General features: G+C 43.4%; 1 protein-coding gene across 4 annotated transcripts; it reads left to right on the forward strand.

Moving 5' to 3' along the window:
* Window positions 1-2,759: 2,759 nt before the first annotated feature.
* Window positions 2,760-17,382, forward strand: caprin1a (cell cycle associated protein 1a). 4 transcript variants are annotated; one of them, XR_008962703.1, is made up of 19 exons: window positions 2,760-2,910; window positions 3,615-3,746; window positions 4,619-4,681; window positions 4,793-4,879; window positions 10,936-11,168; window positions 11,272-11,354; window positions 11,770-11,916; window positions 12,002-12,051; window positions 12,226-12,309; window positions 12,708-12,881; window positions 12,960-13,050; window positions 13,134-13,186; window positions 13,279-13,389; window positions 13,478-13,606; window positions 13,895-14,048; window positions 14,129-14,314; window positions 14,385-14,482; window positions 14,600-15,332; window positions 16,720-17,382. XR_008962703.1 is itself a non-coding variant. In XM_057330533.1 (19 exons), the coding sequence occupies exons 2-19, from the start codon at window positions 3,615-3,617 to the stop codon at window positions 16,782-16,784; spliced, it is 2,001 nt and encodes a 666-aa protein (XP_057186516.1). In that variant the 5' UTR covers window positions 2,760-2,910; window positions 3,596-3,614; the 3' UTR covers window positions 16,785-17,382. The 4 variants fall into 4 exon arrangements, 3 of the variants coding, with proteins under 3 accessions (XP_057186516.1, XP_057186509.1, XP_057186525.1); XM_057330533.1 differs by having other exon boundaries at window positions 3,596-3,746; window positions 14,600-14,660; XM_057330526.1 differs by having other exon boundaries at window positions 14,600-14,660.
* The last annotated feature ends 177 nt before the right edge of the window (window positions 17,383-17,559 follow it).

The following is a 17,559-nucleotide window of genomic DNA, read 5'->3' on the forward strand; positions in this document are numbered from 1 at the left end:
GTTAGATTAGCGCCTTCTTCTGTTTCAAATATCATTTACTGTAATCCTGATGTGTACTAACTTCAATTGAACCTCACAGTCATATATATACAGCAAACACAACCACTCACCAAATAACATATGCTGTGATGGGCCTGGTGTTACATAAACTCTGTCCTTTTAATATGCTTTGATATGATTAAGGGGACCGGGTGCATGCAACAGACATTAAAACCAGGCCTCCTCATGCAGTTTATTAGACATTTCTCCTCTTGTTTACATTCAGGTTGCTAAGATGACAACAGCTCTCGCATGGCTGCATATTAGTCTGATGAACCTCAGTGATTATTGTATTCAAGCAAATCCGTGTTTGGCTTGTGCGTTTGTTTTGTGCTCTGATTTGAGGCCAGAGTTTTCGAGGACATGTTGAAATACCTTGTCATCACAGGTGGACACAATTGTAGGCATATTGGCAACAACGACAACTTGAGCGCAATCAAAACAGAGAATGCTGTCGAATAGGTTTATGATTATATGAACACACACAGGTTTCTAGCTCTACATTTTGTGTCACTCTCAGTGTCTCATCTCCCATGTGAAGCATGAAGCAAACATTTTTGGACACAGTGCTGATTGCCATCATAACTCTTTATTGGGACGTGCTTCTGGCTGGGACTCAGACTCATTTTTTTTTTGTAGTGCTCCATATGTCAGTGTCTGCAGATTTGTGGGCCATCATCGAAGTGTTACTTGGTAGGAGTGGCTTTTTACCCCTGGCTTTCATTTTCTTTTTCTCTCTGGGCTTGACATCAGTGCAGGGAGAAGAGTAATATCTCTCTGTTATGTGGTTGGGATCTTTTCACAATCCAATCGCCCAATATTTGTTTGTGCTTGTTGCTCCTATATCCTCCACTCATGACGGTGACAGATTTGAATACATTCTGGGATCTCACATGAAAATAAAATAATGCAGCAGCCGCAGCAGCGATGAATGTGATCATGTCTCTCTTACTCTCAGTCCTCTAGTGTGGTGATTTCTGGTGTAGACTAGTATTGGTGAACGTGATAACAGAGGGAAAGATGAAGAATGAATAAAGTTTTTCCTAAATTCTGCAATTAGGAACAACTACGGAAAGGTTCAAAAGTCTACTTGTCAAATTGCCTCTTCACTTTTAATACAGTTTGGTGCAGTTTTTACTTTATCATTACATAGAAAAAATAGAAATCACATAAATAATTAACTTCAGGCCATGTATCTAAGACTTGTGCTGTGCATGTGTGCAGTCTTGAATGTTTGTGGGTGGCTTCATCACTCTTGGTTGTCATTTTTCTAAAGGCTTGAAGAGAAGTTGAGAAAATCAGCATGATTCCCGTCAGTGCAAATAAATGCTTTTCTCCTCAGCCAAAAGCGTTCTTTCTTACCACTCTACTTTGTGGCAAGACTGTAGCTTACTAAATAGTCAGGCAGCTTAAGCTTGTGGGCATCAGACATACTGATTGAGGAAAGAGAGTATCCCACAATGTAACGCAAGACATGATTTTCACACAAGCTATCTAGTATTTCGATCCACTGAGCTATACCATCTCAGAACACTGATATTATAATAATAATACATGTTTAATGTTATCCCTAGACATTTAAATGTTAATAATATATATTTAATATTAGTGTCTATGTGCAGGAGATTGCTTTGGTGGAAAATAAGAGTGAAAATGAGACCTTGTTTTACTGACAGATGGGATCAATTTACAGCTCCAGTCTACTGCTGACCTCTAGTGGAGAAAATTAGCACATTTTGTCATTTATTTAACTGAATAATGTTATTGATTACATAAGTGACGTTTATATTTGTTTTTCATTTAAGTATTGATACAAAGTGGTGTAACTTTCATTCTAAGGGGCGGTTTCCCGGACAGGGATTAAGACTAGTTCTAGACTAAATTAAATGTTAGAGCTGACAGCTTGCACTGACGTATCTTAAAATACATCAGTGCCATTGTTTTGTCTCAAAATGCAGTAATGATTTTTGGAATGTATGTTTGTAAAAACTCCCCTTTTAACTAAATCCTGTCTTGAATTAACCCCTGTCCAGGAAACCACCCCTAAATGTTTTTGGTTTAGATTTATTATTATATAGGACTGTGTGTTTTGTTTAATTTATAGATATCCCCATCTTTGGCAGCTATGTTTGAGTTCTATAAACAATAGTATATTCTCATATTTCATAATAGCCTATATTCATGTCATGAAAGTAATTGATTTAAACTTTCTTTTCTCGCTCTTTTCTTTCAAAAATCATGAAGAAATCTATACTGTCTTCATTGCAATCTTTTTCCCTAAAATTCTATCCATCAAAACGTTCAGTCTGGTTTTACATTTACATTACATTTAGTCATTTAGCAGACGCTTTTATCCAAAGCGATTTACAGCGAGGTTTTAAAGGCATATTTCACCCCAAAACTAAAATTCTGAAAAATTCTGATTTTTCAGACTGTTGGTACCCCAACAACATTTGGGCCTCATTGACATCCATTTTATTACATGTACACCTGTCACATACAATTGTTTATCGTAAACAAAGAAAAAAACAATTGTTTATCGCACAGATCTGTTTTTGTCTTATGTTTAAAAGGACCTAAAAATAACAATAGTTGCAAGACCCTAATAAATTCAAAAATATTTATTAAAACATTTACATTTTTAAATATTGTAGGCGTTCTGCACGCCCCCTAAGTGTTGAAATTGTTTCAGGCGCAGACGTAGACACCTATTAGGGTCCTCTTCAGCGCTTCTGCATTGTTAAGACGAAACTCGCGGAACTGCTGCTAGAGTTACCGGGACCGTCTGTTATACTAGGATAAAACCAGATCTAAGTAACTGAAAGCCAACTGCATCATATAAAGATTTATTTCAATACAGTGAAAGTCAAGGTAAGACACCACGATTAAAATAATGGTCTCTGCCCCGCATCCACAAAAGCGATGTCTAGCTCAGGCTAGCGGCTAACGCTCACAATCCGCTACGATAACTGAGAGAATGAAGTAGTTTGATCTTGTAGCGACGATGTTTTAATGGTTACTTGTGTGTTATTTGAAGGCAAGTAGGACAGCTCTCGGTCCCTCTGTTGTGGGAACTGTAGCCTAATGTTACGTGTGCGTAATAAATATGAGGGCTGCAGTGAAGGGATGTTCTGCTAGTCAACAGTCTGATCATCCGGCCAAGAAAAAGAACCCAGTGTTCTACGTTTGAACGCGTTAAAAGATTAACCCTCATTTTAAATCTACATGCTGCAATGATATCATTCTTATTTTGGCGTAGTCTAATTTGTGTCGTTATTGTATTTTGTTATTGTTTATATCAGAATTTATGGATTGGAGTGTGACACATCACACAAAAATTGGGTTGTCCGTCTTTTGGGACCTTTGTTAAGTTTGTGGGTCAAAATTCACATTTAGATTTTCACTTAGTATTAAAACAGCTAAATATATATGTGGATCTATATAGTGCAGTATATCGAGATCGAAAGTATTTGTGTTCTTTAAGAGTAGGTAAGGTTAAGATGTAATTCTTTGTCATATTAAACTTAATATGACATTGTTTGTTGTATGTTCTCAGCTCAACTTTCTCTTTACAGATGCCATCAGTGACAACTGGCGACAATGCTGTTCACTCCTCCAGTCCAGATTTGGCCTGGGCACCATCTGAAACCCTCAAGCAAGTTCTTGGTGTCATTGACAAGAAGGTTCGCAATATGGAAAAGAGAAAGGTAATTTTATGTCAACATGAAATAGAATTGTCACACACATGTGATTTGTCTTTAAAACATGTGATTTGTCTTTAAAACATGTGATTTGTCTTTAAAACATGTTTTCTATTTTATGGCAGTACATAGCCTGTGTAGGCATATGAAATAACATTATTTAATACCTTAATAGCTATTGGGGGATTGTTTAGACTATTGTTGTAGTTATGAGTTGTAGATGCAGTGATTTAATGGCATTATTAGAAAAGCTATAAATTTGAAAATGAAACATTGCGACATCATGGTTCTTTTGAAGGGTGAACTTGGCCCTCAGCCTTCTCAAAAGTATGTGCTGTGAGTGTTTGAGGGATGGAAGTGAGCCTCGATGATCAGCTGTTCTCTCATTTAATGATGATTGAACACCCAGATTGACAGTCCAATCCGTTCCAAATGGATAAAATAAAATTCTGCCCTAGTTTATTTTCTTGTTAAATATATATATTTTTTTTTTACATCATATAAAGTAAGTAATGCTTCTTAAATTATTGTAAATTGATTCTTAGACTGAATGCCCTGAAATGCATTGGATAGTGTGGTCAAAACAAATCTGACATACACCGGTCTACAAAAAGTTAATTAAAACGTTTTGATGTAACATACAAACTAATATATTAATACATAAACTAATATTATTTGTATTTAATTGTTTTAATAGTATTTCTTGCTGATTTGTTTAAAAATTGTTGTTTAAAATTTCAAGCATCCAGGATTGATTAGATTTTTTTACTGTAATAGAACTTAATTCTTATATATTTGGATTTGGGATTTGGTTAATTTACATTTTAATCTAGTAATGAGCCATACTCAAAATGAATATAACCAATTTCTCTGTTAAGAGCAAGTTGAATGATTACCAGACCAGGAAGGACAAAGGAGAACACCTCAACCAGGATCAGCTGGTATGTTTTCTTTAGTAAAATGTTACTCTGATGCTTTTGCTTTAGCTTTTAACTTCTTAAACCTGTAATATTCTACCCATGCTTCATGTGCTAATATTTTATATTTTATAGGAAGCTTTGTCTAAAGCTCAGGAGGTGGCCCACAACTTGGAGTTTGCTCGTGAGCTCCAGAAGAGCTTTATGGCTTTAAATGTGGAGGTATGCATGGATTTCCGTTAATTGCAGTGAGTCTACGACGGGTTTCCATCAATTACAGGGTTCCAGCCTGTCCTTTAATGTCTTACATTCACTTTTCATAATGCTGTTAACCCTTCACACCGGTGCGATAAGAACATTCAGCGCTTTGGCTGACACTGAGCCAGAGACAGACTCAATCCTGTCACATATCACAACTGTGCAGTGCTTTCAACCACATAATGTTTAATTTAGGCTTCAGACATATACACGTGCCTACAAGCACGAAATGCATATAGAGATTGTATAATACACACTGATGTCTATGGAAGCGGCAATAACAATATCTTCAAATGAAATTTGACGGATGTGTTTTATTCACATCAGACACAGTATCTGCAATGTAAGCAATTGTTAAGATAACGATTAGATAATCCTGCTGCCATACAAATGTCCTGAATTGACATACCTTTTGCCCAAGCCCATGATGAAGCCACCTTTCTAGTAGAATGTGCGCGTACTCCCCATGGACAGGGCTTAGCCTTGGACGTGTAAGCCAGCTCAATCGCTTCCACGATCCAATGCGACAGTCTCTGTTTCGAAACCGGCAGCCCTCTAGAGCGGCCCCCGAAACAGACAAATAGCTGCTCTTCCCGTCTGAACGTGCTGGTGCTATTCAGGTAAATCCGCAACGCACGAGCTGGACAGAGAGGATGTGACGCTGACTCCGAGCTCTGAGGGGCAAAAGCCTGGAGCGTAATGACCTGTGCTCTATATGAAGTGGAAAGCACTTTAGGCACATACCCTAGCCTAGGCTGCAGCCTGACCATACAGTCATCCTGACCGAACTCAGCATCGTTTGCCGACAGTGCCTGTAAATCACCCACTCTCTTACCACACGCCAACGCGAGTAAAAGCGCCGTCTTAAATGTTAGCACTTTCAACTCCGCTGTATGCAGTGGCTCAAAAGGCGGTCCGGAGAGCGCATCAAGCACTAGCAAAAGGTCCCATACCGGCATCATGACGGGACGCTACGGTGCAATCGCCGCGCTCCTCTTAAGAAGCCAGCAATGAGGCGATGCTTTCCGACAGTACGACCATCGATGGGCAAATGAAACGCCGAGATAGCAGCCATATACACTTTGAGCGTAGATGGCATACGTCCCGTGTCCAGACGATCCTGTAAAAACGATAGCACAACCGATACATCGCAGCTATCTGCATTCCCGTCGATCGCTTTACACCATGCAACGAAAACTCGCCATTTCAGGTCATACAGGTGCCTGGTCGACGGGGCTCTCACATCGTCAATAGTATCCAAAACCCGTCTGGAAACTTTCAGCTCGTGCCTTTTGCGCTGACCTGCCAGACATGCAGGTTCCATAGTTCTGGCCTGGGGTGCCACACCGAGCCGCTCGCTTGAGACAGGAGATCTCTCCGCAGAGGAATCGGCCATGGTGGAGCTGTTATCATCTCCATCAGCTCCGGGAACCAAGGCTGGTTGGGCCATCTCGGCGCTACCAGCAACAAAGTCTCCCTCTCTTCTCTGACTTCGTACAGCACTAGCGGCATAATTTTCGGTGGGGGAAAAGCATACTTCCGACCTTGTGGCCAGCGGCTCGATAGAGCATCTCCCTCCAAGGGAGCGTTCGTCAGCGAGAAAAACAACCGGCAGTGCGCATTCTCCGCTGAGGCAAACAGATCGATCTCCACTTCTCCGAACAGGTTCCAGATTAGCCGCACCGTCAGCGGATGTAGTCTCCACTCCCCGAAGATCAGGCCGCCCCTGGACAACATGTCCGCGCCACAGTTCTGAATACCGGGAACATGCACTGCTCGGATTGATAGCAGGTGTCTGTCCGCCCATAAGAGGAGGCGCTCCGCTAGCCTTTGAAGCGGCTGTGAGCGGACTCCTCCTTGGTGGTTGATATATGAAACCACTGTCATGTTGTCCGTGTGAACCAGGACATGCCGATCCTCTACGAGGGGAAGGAAGCTTTGCAAAGCTAAAGATACCTCTTCTAGCTCCAGACAGTTTATGTGCCATAAGGTTTGGGCATCTGTCCAAGTGCCGAACGCCGGCTCGCCGTCGCAGAGGGCTCCCCAGCCCGTCAGCGACGCGTCCGTAGTGACAACTTTCCTGCTGACCACTCTGCCCATCTGAACTCTCTGCTCGAACATAATCGTGTTGAATCAGGGGATCAGCGTCCGAGCGCAGCCACGAGTCACCACTATGCGCAGCCGGCCCTCTCGCCATGCTCTGTGTGGCACTCGGGATTTCAGCCATAACTGAAGCGGTCTCATATGCAAAAGTCCAAGCCGGCATACCGGCTCCGCTGCCGCCATCAGCCCCAGCAGCCGCTGAAAGCTTTTTAGCAACATCACTCTTCCCGATCTGAAAGAGGTGAGAGCGCTGATCAAAGACTGCACCCATTCTCGTGAAAGGCTGAAGCGGTCATAGATTGGTAGTCCAGTATCATCCCTAAGAACGTAATGCTCTGCACGGGGCGCAGTTTGCTCTTCTGCACATTGATAGTCAGTCCCAGACTCTCTATATGTGCCAAAAGCTGACGCTTGTGATCCTCCAGCACGTCTCGTGACTGAGCAATAACCAGCCAATCGTCCAGATAATTCACGATGCGTATGCCGTTCTGTTTGAGATGGGCCTGAGCTGCATTCATACACTTTGTGAATGTTCTCAGAGCCAACGCCAAACCAAATGGAAGGACTCTGAACTGATACGCTCTGTCGTCGAATGCAAATCTCAGGAATCGCCTGTGACGGTGGGCTATTTGGACGTGAAAATAGGCATCTTTTAAGTCCACTGATATAAACCAGTCCCCGAGCTGAATGTGCGCGACGATCTGTTGCACAGTGATCATTTTGAATGAGCGCTTTGCTAACGCACGGTTAGCGCTTTGCTAACGCACGCACTTGCTTGTCTGCCGCTGCTTCTTTTTCAGCAGTCTCAAATCCAGAATAGGACGAAGACCCCCGTTTTTCTTGGGAACAAGAAAATAATGACTGTAAAGACCGCTCTTCATGCTCTCTGCGAGGACTTCTTCTATCGCCTGCTTGCTCAGGAGAGAACGGATCTCTGCTCGCAGAACAGTCGCATCCCCGTCCGGCACATCTGACATTATCACGCCGCTGAAGCGTGGTGGTCTGCGTGCAAACTGAATTGTATATCCGTTTGTGATCGTCTTCATTACCCATTCCGACACTCCTGGAAGCACGCGCCACGCGTCCGTATAGTGTGACAGGGGCTGAAATGTGTTGTGACATGTTCGTAATGAGCTGCCGTCTGATGACAGAGCGGTTGGCCATCCAGCGAACAGGGGTGATGTCTGCCACACCGGCCACTCTGTCGGCATGTGCCGAGGGGACACTCGTGTTTAGACTGGGAAAGTGCGGCGGGTTTGTAACCTGCGGAGCGCCGCTCGAACGCGGGACTCCGCTTATCTCGCACAGTTGGGAACAACAGTGAGGAGGAAAAGGGCCCTGATTGTGAGTGCTGTTTGATTTGTTTTTTTATGGCAAACTTTATTGGCATATAACGCATCAAACATCTTCCCATACCGCCTGTATCATGCCAGGGGGCAGGCAGATTTAACACAGCGCGACGAACATTTTTGCGTGCCGGCTCCTCGCTCATCTCTCCGGGTGAGCGTTTCCTCCTCAGACCACTCCCATCAGGAACGCTGCTGCTCCGATACCGGCTTTGGAGGACGGGGCCCCGTCTTCCTCGGGTATCGCGGCTGCCTTGCCTTCGGTCTCGGAGCCGGCTCGGATGAGGATCTGGATCTCGGTGGGGGAGCCACTGGCCGCTCTCGCTTCGGCAGGAAGTGACTCAGGGCTTTCGGCTACTTTTGAGCCTCGAAAAACTTCTCAGAGAAAGAGCCCACAGCGTCGCCGAACAAGCCCTGCGGGGAGATCGGGGTATCCAGCAGCATAGCTCTCTCTGATTCTCTCATATCCGCCAGCGTCAGCCACAGGTGTCTCCGCAGCGTGACCAAGCTGCCCATACAGTGACCGATCCCCTGAGCCGGGATTTCCACCCACGTGCGGTCGGGCAGAAGTGTGCCGCTACAGCTTCCTCGATGGGTGGCGGTTTCGAGTATCCCACTCAGTCGGCCCCATCCAGAGAGAGGAACATTTTAGATCCCACCGGCTGAGCGCGAGTAGAATAGGGGCAGTGCCAAGAGCGCGATATTTCCTCGTGCACCGCAGGGAAGAAAGGTGCAGGTCTCTGGGGTGCGGCGGGCTGGCGGCTGGATTGCAGATACCTCATATCCAGCCTGTTTTTGGTAAGCTGCTCAGGCGGCGACCACTCAAGCACCGGACTGCTTCGGAGAGGATCCTCTTCAGCTCGTCGTCGACCAGGGTAGACGACTCACGTGGCTCGGTGCAGCGGGACGCCCAATCGTCTGACGCCACAAGCGACAAGGCCTCGTCACTGTCGCCTTCACGTTCGGTCCCGAACGACATTATATCTCTCGCATAATCTTCCGGGCTAAGGCCAGGCTTTGCGAAGGATACCAGAGGCCTGCCCACGTGGCTAGCATGTGCAGCCATGCGGTCATCGTGTGGGCCTAGAGCACGTGGCCTCCCGGTACTTTCCTCCCGTGACCCGGAGGCGACGGGGGGACCAGGGTTAGTGCAGTTGAGGATCACGGAAATCCTAGCACGGAGGGTTTTGACCTACATCTGCTCGCAGCAGGGGCAGTCAGACCCATCCAGTGCGGCTTCCACGTGGGCTCTGCCCAGACAGAAGACACACGCATCATGCGCGTCGGGGAGCTCAATGAGTCCACCGCACGTGCAACACTCCTTAATTGACATCTCTTCCTCTTCTTGCCGGATCGCCGAAGGGGAACCGGTGATCGTCGTCCTCTAGTAGCGTGGTCAACGGCGAGAAGAATGTAGGTAAGTCCACAGATGCTTGCTTCGTGAAGGAGAAAGATTCTGAGGCAATGCCGCTCGGCGTCGGACTATATAGCCGTAGACATATATAGACAAACGTCATTGGCCGGTAAGATTACCGGCGCGATGCAATAAGGCTTCAGTATTTGAGAAGGAGGGGGAAACCCCTAGCATAGCTATGCAATGTCGAGAGACCGACTTGAAAGGGAACTCCATTCTTCTAGCAGTTCACCAGGCACTTACATGTTTTTTAAGCGAAGTGGATGAATTCACGTGATGTAAATCCGACAGATCTCAGACCTCGGCAGAAACAAACATGGCGGCGCCCTCTTATAGCTCAACTAACGCTATCATTATAAAAGTGTTTAAACAACAAAACACATTCACATGCACATATTTGACAATCGGAATGTCAGATATTTCATGACATAGTTAAAAGTTTGTGAATTTTTTTGAGTAAAAAATAAAAATTATGTAAAAGCAATGCATCAGTCATACAGCTGCTGTGGCTCTGCGGTGTGTCACGTGATAAGCAGTGCCGCGTCGCCATGGAAATGTTAAAGTGATAGGCTACCTTCTTAACGGTCGCCTTGGAAAAGCTAGTCAAACACTGTAGCTTGTCAAACACTGAAATGGGTGTCAGGTGTAGCCAAGCTTCAGGAATATGGTTTCACAGCCAAAAGGCAGAAAAAGTGAAAAGCACTCTGGAGACAAATACAAACAAAATTTTTGGTCTTTAGTGGTGCTTTTATTTTGCTCTTTTTTTCTGTTAATTATTAAGATTTTCAGAAAACATTGTTTGGTCTTATAAGATCAATTAAAAATGCACTGAAAAGTTATAGATGGTTGATTATTTGTCTAGGTAAGCATACTTTTTTCATAGATTAAAAATAGCTTTAAAAATACGCAAACTGGCAATACTAAGTTAAGTGGTTCAAAACATCTCCCTTTAAAACGCTATTGGTTTCGACTTTTAGATAAAGTGTCGGTTAAAGGAATATGACTTGGCCTGAAAAAAAATCAGTCAGAAGAATTTTTTTGTGTGTTATGCTTTACCTCAACCCTTGTTCAACTCCATTTGTATCCTCAGCATGATCTTCACTGTGCAATTTGTTTATTTCTGTTTGGTCTTATTTAAATATATCATTCTCTCGTAGAACCAGAAAACTGTAAAAAAGACATTGAGGCGCGAGCAGTTGAAGAGGGAGGAGGCGGAGCGTAGGCGATTGAAGGCGGTGCTGGAGGTGCAGTATTTGCTGGACCAGCTCGGAGAGGAAAGCGTGAGGCGGGACTTGACTCAGTCCGAGACCCCTCTACTTACAGAATCGGAGATCACCAGCCTGGACGAGTTCTACAAGCTGATTGGACCGGAGCGGGACACTAATGTGAGGTGAGGACACGGTATCACTTCCGTCTGATGCTAACATTCTCCTGGCAAACCGTAGATTCTGTGTTTTTGGATATGGTGTATCAAAACTGACTTTTGATTCCAGGTTGGCAGAGCAGTTTGATGAAGCGTCCGTACATTTGTGGGAACTTTTAGAAGGAAGGGATAAAGCTGTGGCAGGAACCACATGTAAGTAACTTTCATTGAAGTACATCGAACAAATATTTGCTCTACAATGAGGCTAGAAGCCAAAGGGCTGGTCTTCACTTGGCCCTTGCCATGAAGGGTTGCACTTGCCATATCTTCTGAAAGCTGTGCTCTGTCTCGGGCCCTTGAGAGTCAGCCGTGCTTCTTGCTGACTTGTAGCCCACATCAGGAGCTTGGCAAATAGCCAGCACTGTGTGTACAAAACCTCTTTGCTGGACATTTTCATTATAAACAGGGCCTGCCTGGATATTTCTAGATGGTTAGGAGCTTGGTTTATATGAGTGCACTGCAAACCCTGCCTATAAACCAGTGCTGGCGGAATTGGTTTTTGTGGGAAAAGATTATTTGATAAAACCACCATGCGTGTTAAACCTGATTCCTGTTTGTGTTTCGACAGACAAAGCCCTTAAGGAGACCCTGGACAAAATGCTGCTAAGTGGGTACTTTGATCGTGCTCAAACACATCAGAATGGAGTGTGTGAGGAGGAGACGCGGACCGCCGCGGTGGAATCGCAAGAGACCGAGGATCGCCCAGTTGAGCAAGGTAAAAATGAAATCAGTCCAACTTGAAAGCAAATAAATGCTTTCTCGCACATCTGTTAGCTCAGTATGCTCTTGTTTTTTTACAGAGGTGTCTGCTCAAGAATACACAGAAACCATTGAAGTTGAAGCAACAGAGGTGTGAATTAATGTCACCGCTGTCATTGTAGATGCTGACTTATGGGGATGACTAGATAACATTTCGACTACTGCATAACTTTCACATGTACTTGTATACAGAATTATGTATTGAAGTCGTAGTTTGTCTTCCAGTGCTCCCCACCAATGTTCCCCACCTCTTGTTTTGTATTAGTTTGTAAACAGACAGTTTATTCCAGAAGCCGCTTACAGCAGCAGTGAGAATGAACAAGGAGGAGAGTGGAAAACAAGCCCTCAGGTATGATGGCGTTGAAAATTCTGCCATCATTTACTCACCCTCAAGTTGTTCCAAATCTGTATTAATGTCTTTGTTCAGATGAACGCAGAGAAAGATATTTGTAAGAATGCTTGTAACCAAACATTTCTTGGCCACCATTGACTACCATAGTAGGAAAAATGACAATGGTAGTCATTCTTTAAAGTATCTTCTTTTGTGTTCAACAGAACAAAGAAATTTATAAAGCAAGTTTTCCTACTATGGTAGTCAATGGTGGGCAAGATCTGTTTGGTTACAAGCATTCTTCCAAATATCTTTCTCTGCGTTCATCTGAACAAAGACATTAATACAGATTTGGAACAATTTCTGCTATGTAGCAGTTTGTGTTAATATTGTGATCCATGTTAACAACTCTTAAGGTAAGCTCCCTCCAGCAACCACAGCAGCCACCTGCAGCGATGAGCCCGGCTCTGGTCAGCTCAGAACCACACACACTGGATGCTGTCCTGACTCCCCCCGCAGACCCTGTGGTCCGGAAACAGGTGGTCCAAGACCTAATGGCTCAAATGCAGGGTACATTCAACTTCATGCAGGTTAGAATTTGTCACTCCTCGTGTTTTAACTTTAAGCACAGAAACTGCGTTTTCTAACGTGTGTGTGATGCGATGCAGGACTCCATGCTGGAGTTTGAAGGACCTCCTTTAGATCCTGCCATTGTGTCTGCACAGCCCATGAAGCCTGCACAGATGGTCTGTCCACCAGGTTGGTATACTAGCCATAACAGGTCACCCTGAAACCAAATAAATTGGTGACACAACCACCCTGCTTCTCTTGATGTCCCACAGAATCCAGACTCCCCCAACACAACACACTTCCTGTGCAGCCAGAACCCACACAAGTAAGTTGCATTAACAGCAGTGCACGCTTCCAAACAATTAACGTCACAAACATCTGTCTAGCTTATACATCACTCTCCATTTCCTCTCCCAGGTTCCGATGGTCTCCCCTCCAAAAGAGGCCTTCTCCTCCACACCCCCCCACTATCAGCCCCCTCACACCTCAGACCCTCGACCGCAGACAGACTCCATCGACCCCATCCAGGTAACCGTGCATTCCGCAGTTGCTTTGCAAATGCTGTTCATACAGTTTGGCTTGGATATGTGAGTGATGTAGAATATACACACCCTAGGTCTCCATGCCCCTGTCGTCTGAGCAGCCCCCCACCCCTTCCTCTCAGCCCCAGGTGTTTCAGCCTGTCGCCAAACCCCTTCACAGCGGCATCAACGTTAACGCAGCTCCATTCCAGTCCATGCAAGCGGTAGGCCTCCACCTGTCCCTCCCTCTCCAATTCACCCCCTCAGAGTCCGTCTCTCCATTCTGCTTCCGTGTTTCGTTTCTCATGCTGTGTAAATGGGTTGTTGTCGGAAAAAGTTTATTTTAAAGCTCTTTCTACGAACCTTTGAGCTTGTTTATCATGTTCTTTGAGCTCATTGTCTGCCCTTTGTGGTTGAGCTGTTACACGCATGACTGTAGCAGTGAGGTTTGAGTGAGACTGATTTTGGGGTCAGCTATGTTTGAGTCTAATGGAGTGAACTTTCTCTGTTAGGTGTTCAATTTGAACGCCCCAGTTCCTCCAAACAATGAGATGGATTCGCAGATTATTTCCAACCAATACCAGACTAGCTACGGCCAGGGTTTCAGCACGCAGGCCGCACTTCCAGCTGAGCAACAGGAATTGCAACAGGAACCCATGCAGCCAGGTTAGAGGAAACCTTTTGCTCTTCAAGTTGCATCATTACTCCAGCGTGGTTGTTCTCAACTGTACGTGATTGTTTCTTAGTGGTTGGCCCTTTCCATTCCCAAGACCAAGGACACCAGTCTGCTCCCCAGGTGTCCCCTGGACAAGGCACAGGTTTTGGCCGGCCTGGTCAGTCCTTTTACAGCAACAGAGCAATGACGCGCGGTGGACCCAGAAATGCCAGAGGGGCTTTGAACGGCTACCGTGGACCATCAAATGGATTTAGAGGTGAGACACGTTCTAATGCCGTAGCAAGAAATGTCAGTTCAAAATGCTCAAATACGTCTTCCTGCTTAAGGTGGATACGATGGGTATCGAGCACCATTCCCCAACACCGGATACGGGCAGACTCAATTCAGCACTCCTCGAGATTACTCCAACAGCACCTACCAACGGGTAACTCAAAGCAAAATGATGCTGTAAAACCGTGTAAAGGATATTTAAAAGGGGGAATGAGATTACAGAAACGGTACCATTGTATGGTTTGAAGTCATACATGAGTTTTGTCCACAGGATGGATATCAGCAAAACTTCAAGCGAGGAGCTGCACAGGGACCTCGAGGTTGCTCTCGAGGTAATGCTCAAGCCATGCGATCCTAAAACCTTTAAGAAGACACGTTTCTGTTTGGCCACTTTCAACATTCAGTTATCGAGAATGTTTTCCCCAGCCCATGTTTTTACAGTGGTTTTTGTTTTCGGCTTATTGATTCAAGTAAGCCCGCTTTGATAGTTTTAATACACTAATGTGTTTTACAGAGACACACGCAGAGCTGAAACTGTCAGTATTGTGATTTTTCAGCCAGGTCTTGTTTAAAACATAAGTATTCCTGTAAACTTGAAAGATTTTCATTAATTTATTTTTTTTACAAAATAAAATGCAAAAAGATAACTGCCACTGTCAGTGTAATCCAAGAGAGTGTTTTGATATTGCGTTGGCCTGTCCCTCTTCCTTGCACTCGGTTCTTGCCTGTGTATTTGGTACTGAAGGCATTGTTTGTTCGTTTTTATTTTTTGCCCCATTTCGTTTTGAAGAGTTTTCTCCTGTCCTGCCCTGTGTATGCTCATGTCACTCTTTGAGAGATTGTTTCAATAAAGATGTGTTGCATTACTTGCTTGTCTGCCGCTGCTTCTTTTTGCTCTCTGTGCACGGAAATCCTCTCACCTGTCCTGTGACCCTTTGCCTGCTAAAGAGTGTGGATTGACTTCCTGTAATCTGAGCGGAGGCAGGTGATTGGGCCGCTTACTGGTCAGTTTTCTGCAGCTCTGTTGTTTGCTTTACTGCCTCTTGCATCACATGGTACATCCTGCTTTGAAATGAAATTAAAGGGATGGTTCATCCAGACATGAAAATTCTGTCATTTACTCACCCATGTGTTATTGTAAATATGAATGACAAAAGATGTTCAGATGGTCAGTCTGTGTTCACTTCATGTTTCAACATACTTGTTTATTCTTCTTCTACTGATATGTGGAAGAAAGGAATTTGAAGTGAGTGAAGAATGACAGAATTTTCAGCTTTGAATGAATTTTAATTGGGTGTAAAGTCTAATTTGCTTCGAGTATGGTAAGTGACCTGCTTGTAGTCTAAATTTGTCAGCAATTTACACGTTTTTTTCTTCTTCTGTATTGTTACGTGAAATAATCTCACGTGACTTGAACATCAGCAGTCATTTTATCAATGTGCTACTAGAAACTCCTTATAATTTAGTATAGCGAGATTTGCACCATATTTATTTTGTGTGCTAAGACAGTGGTGAGACTTTTTGAATGTTATCTCTGTATCCACCCAAGAAACTCTTGGTGTACCTTTAAATTTGTGGTCTACATTGGTGCAGTTAGACAGTATATAAAGGTAATTCTTCAACAGTAAGTGTCTATGTCTAAAGGAATGGTTCACCCCGAAATTTAAAATTTGTGTCATTCCAAACCTGTATGACTTTCTTCTGCAGAACACAAAAGAAGATATTTTGAAGAATGTTGCTAACCAAACTATTGACTTCCTTTGTCGAGACAAAACCACAGAGACATTTCTCAAAATGTCTTCTTTTGAGTTTAAGTCATGCAGGTTTTGTATCGCATGAGGGAAAATATATTAATGACTATTCCTTTAACATATAAATAGCCAACAAGAAATAAATGACATTTACATAAGGAAACTTATTTATTTTAAAATTAACTATTGCATATACGTATATTTTCACTTAAATTACCAATAAATTGTAGTATATTTATTACAGATGCAGCAATACATCGGCTAATAATCTGTAGCTAAATCAATTATTTAATGCTATTGGCTTAGTTTAAAAACAGCCAACTAAGAAATATCACCAGTTTGATGTTCAATATTAATAGACATTATGAATTATAACATTCAAAAAGTCAAGAAATTCAAGAATTTAAATTTAATATTCAGAATCGTTTATCTGCATTGGCAGATCACTCTGAATAATCCGCTATCTGTATCGGTGCACCTCTATTGTAAAGTATAGTTTTGTTAAGCATTACTTGAGCATTTGATTTCTGAGAATCTCACGTTATTTCTGAACGCATATAACATTGTAATTGGCAGAGTTGTTATTAAACAATTTTGGACTATTTTATTCACTATTTATTGTGATGTATTTGGCTTTCAGGGCGAGGGGGATCTTATCGGGCGAGCAGAGGAATGGGTCCCATGGCTGCACAACAGACCAGCTAAACCCTGTGCTTTAGCCAGTATCAGCCCTTTTCCACCCTCTTACCTCTTCCACCCATCGGGACTCCCAAACACAATCTGTGACACTCCAGACCTTGTAAGTTAGATGACAACATCGTAGCGAATAAGGACATAATCAATAGTTTTGGGAAAACCCTGCATCAATGAGACTATAGCACTGCAGAATTGTAATTGCTCAGAACTCTCAAAGCTTTCACCAGAGCATATGCTATTGACAGCCTGTAAACATTTTGAGACAGAACATGTGCCTTTGATTATGGGTGTCTGGGTTTTTTTTGTTGAACCTGGTGGGAATGACTCGAAGTACATGACATAGCTGGGAACAGCTATTCGATTTTGAATGTGAAACGCACCACTTACCAAAGGCACTTTCATTTTGGCCAAATGAACGGTTTAGTTAATGTGAAGAACTAACTTATATGTACTGTTTTGTAACATGATTTTCTTTTTGGCTCCACCAAATGGTTTACAAGAAATGTATTACTGTATGTGGCTGAATGACTGCTTCATTGTATTTCTCTCGATTACTGTTAATGCTAACAAATAAAAATGGTTTTTCGTGGATAAGACGCAGTTTTTTTTAAAGCTGAACATATCTGCTTTGTAGCAACAACACAAATGTAAATTTTAAACTAATGGTTCACCTACTCATTTATTCACCACCATGTCATTCAAAACATTTGTGTCTCTTTATTCTGTGGAACACAAAAGAAGATATTTTGAGAAATGTGTCAGTGGTTTTGTGTCCATTGACACA

This window comes from Triplophysa rosa, linkage group LG1, assembly GCF_024868665.1.
Source record: "Triplophysa rosa linkage group LG1, Trosa_1v2, whole genome shotgun sequence".
NCBI classification, from domain to species: domain Eukaryota; kingdom Metazoa; phylum Chordata; class Actinopteri; order Cypriniformes; family Nemacheilidae; genus Triplophysa; species Triplophysa rosa.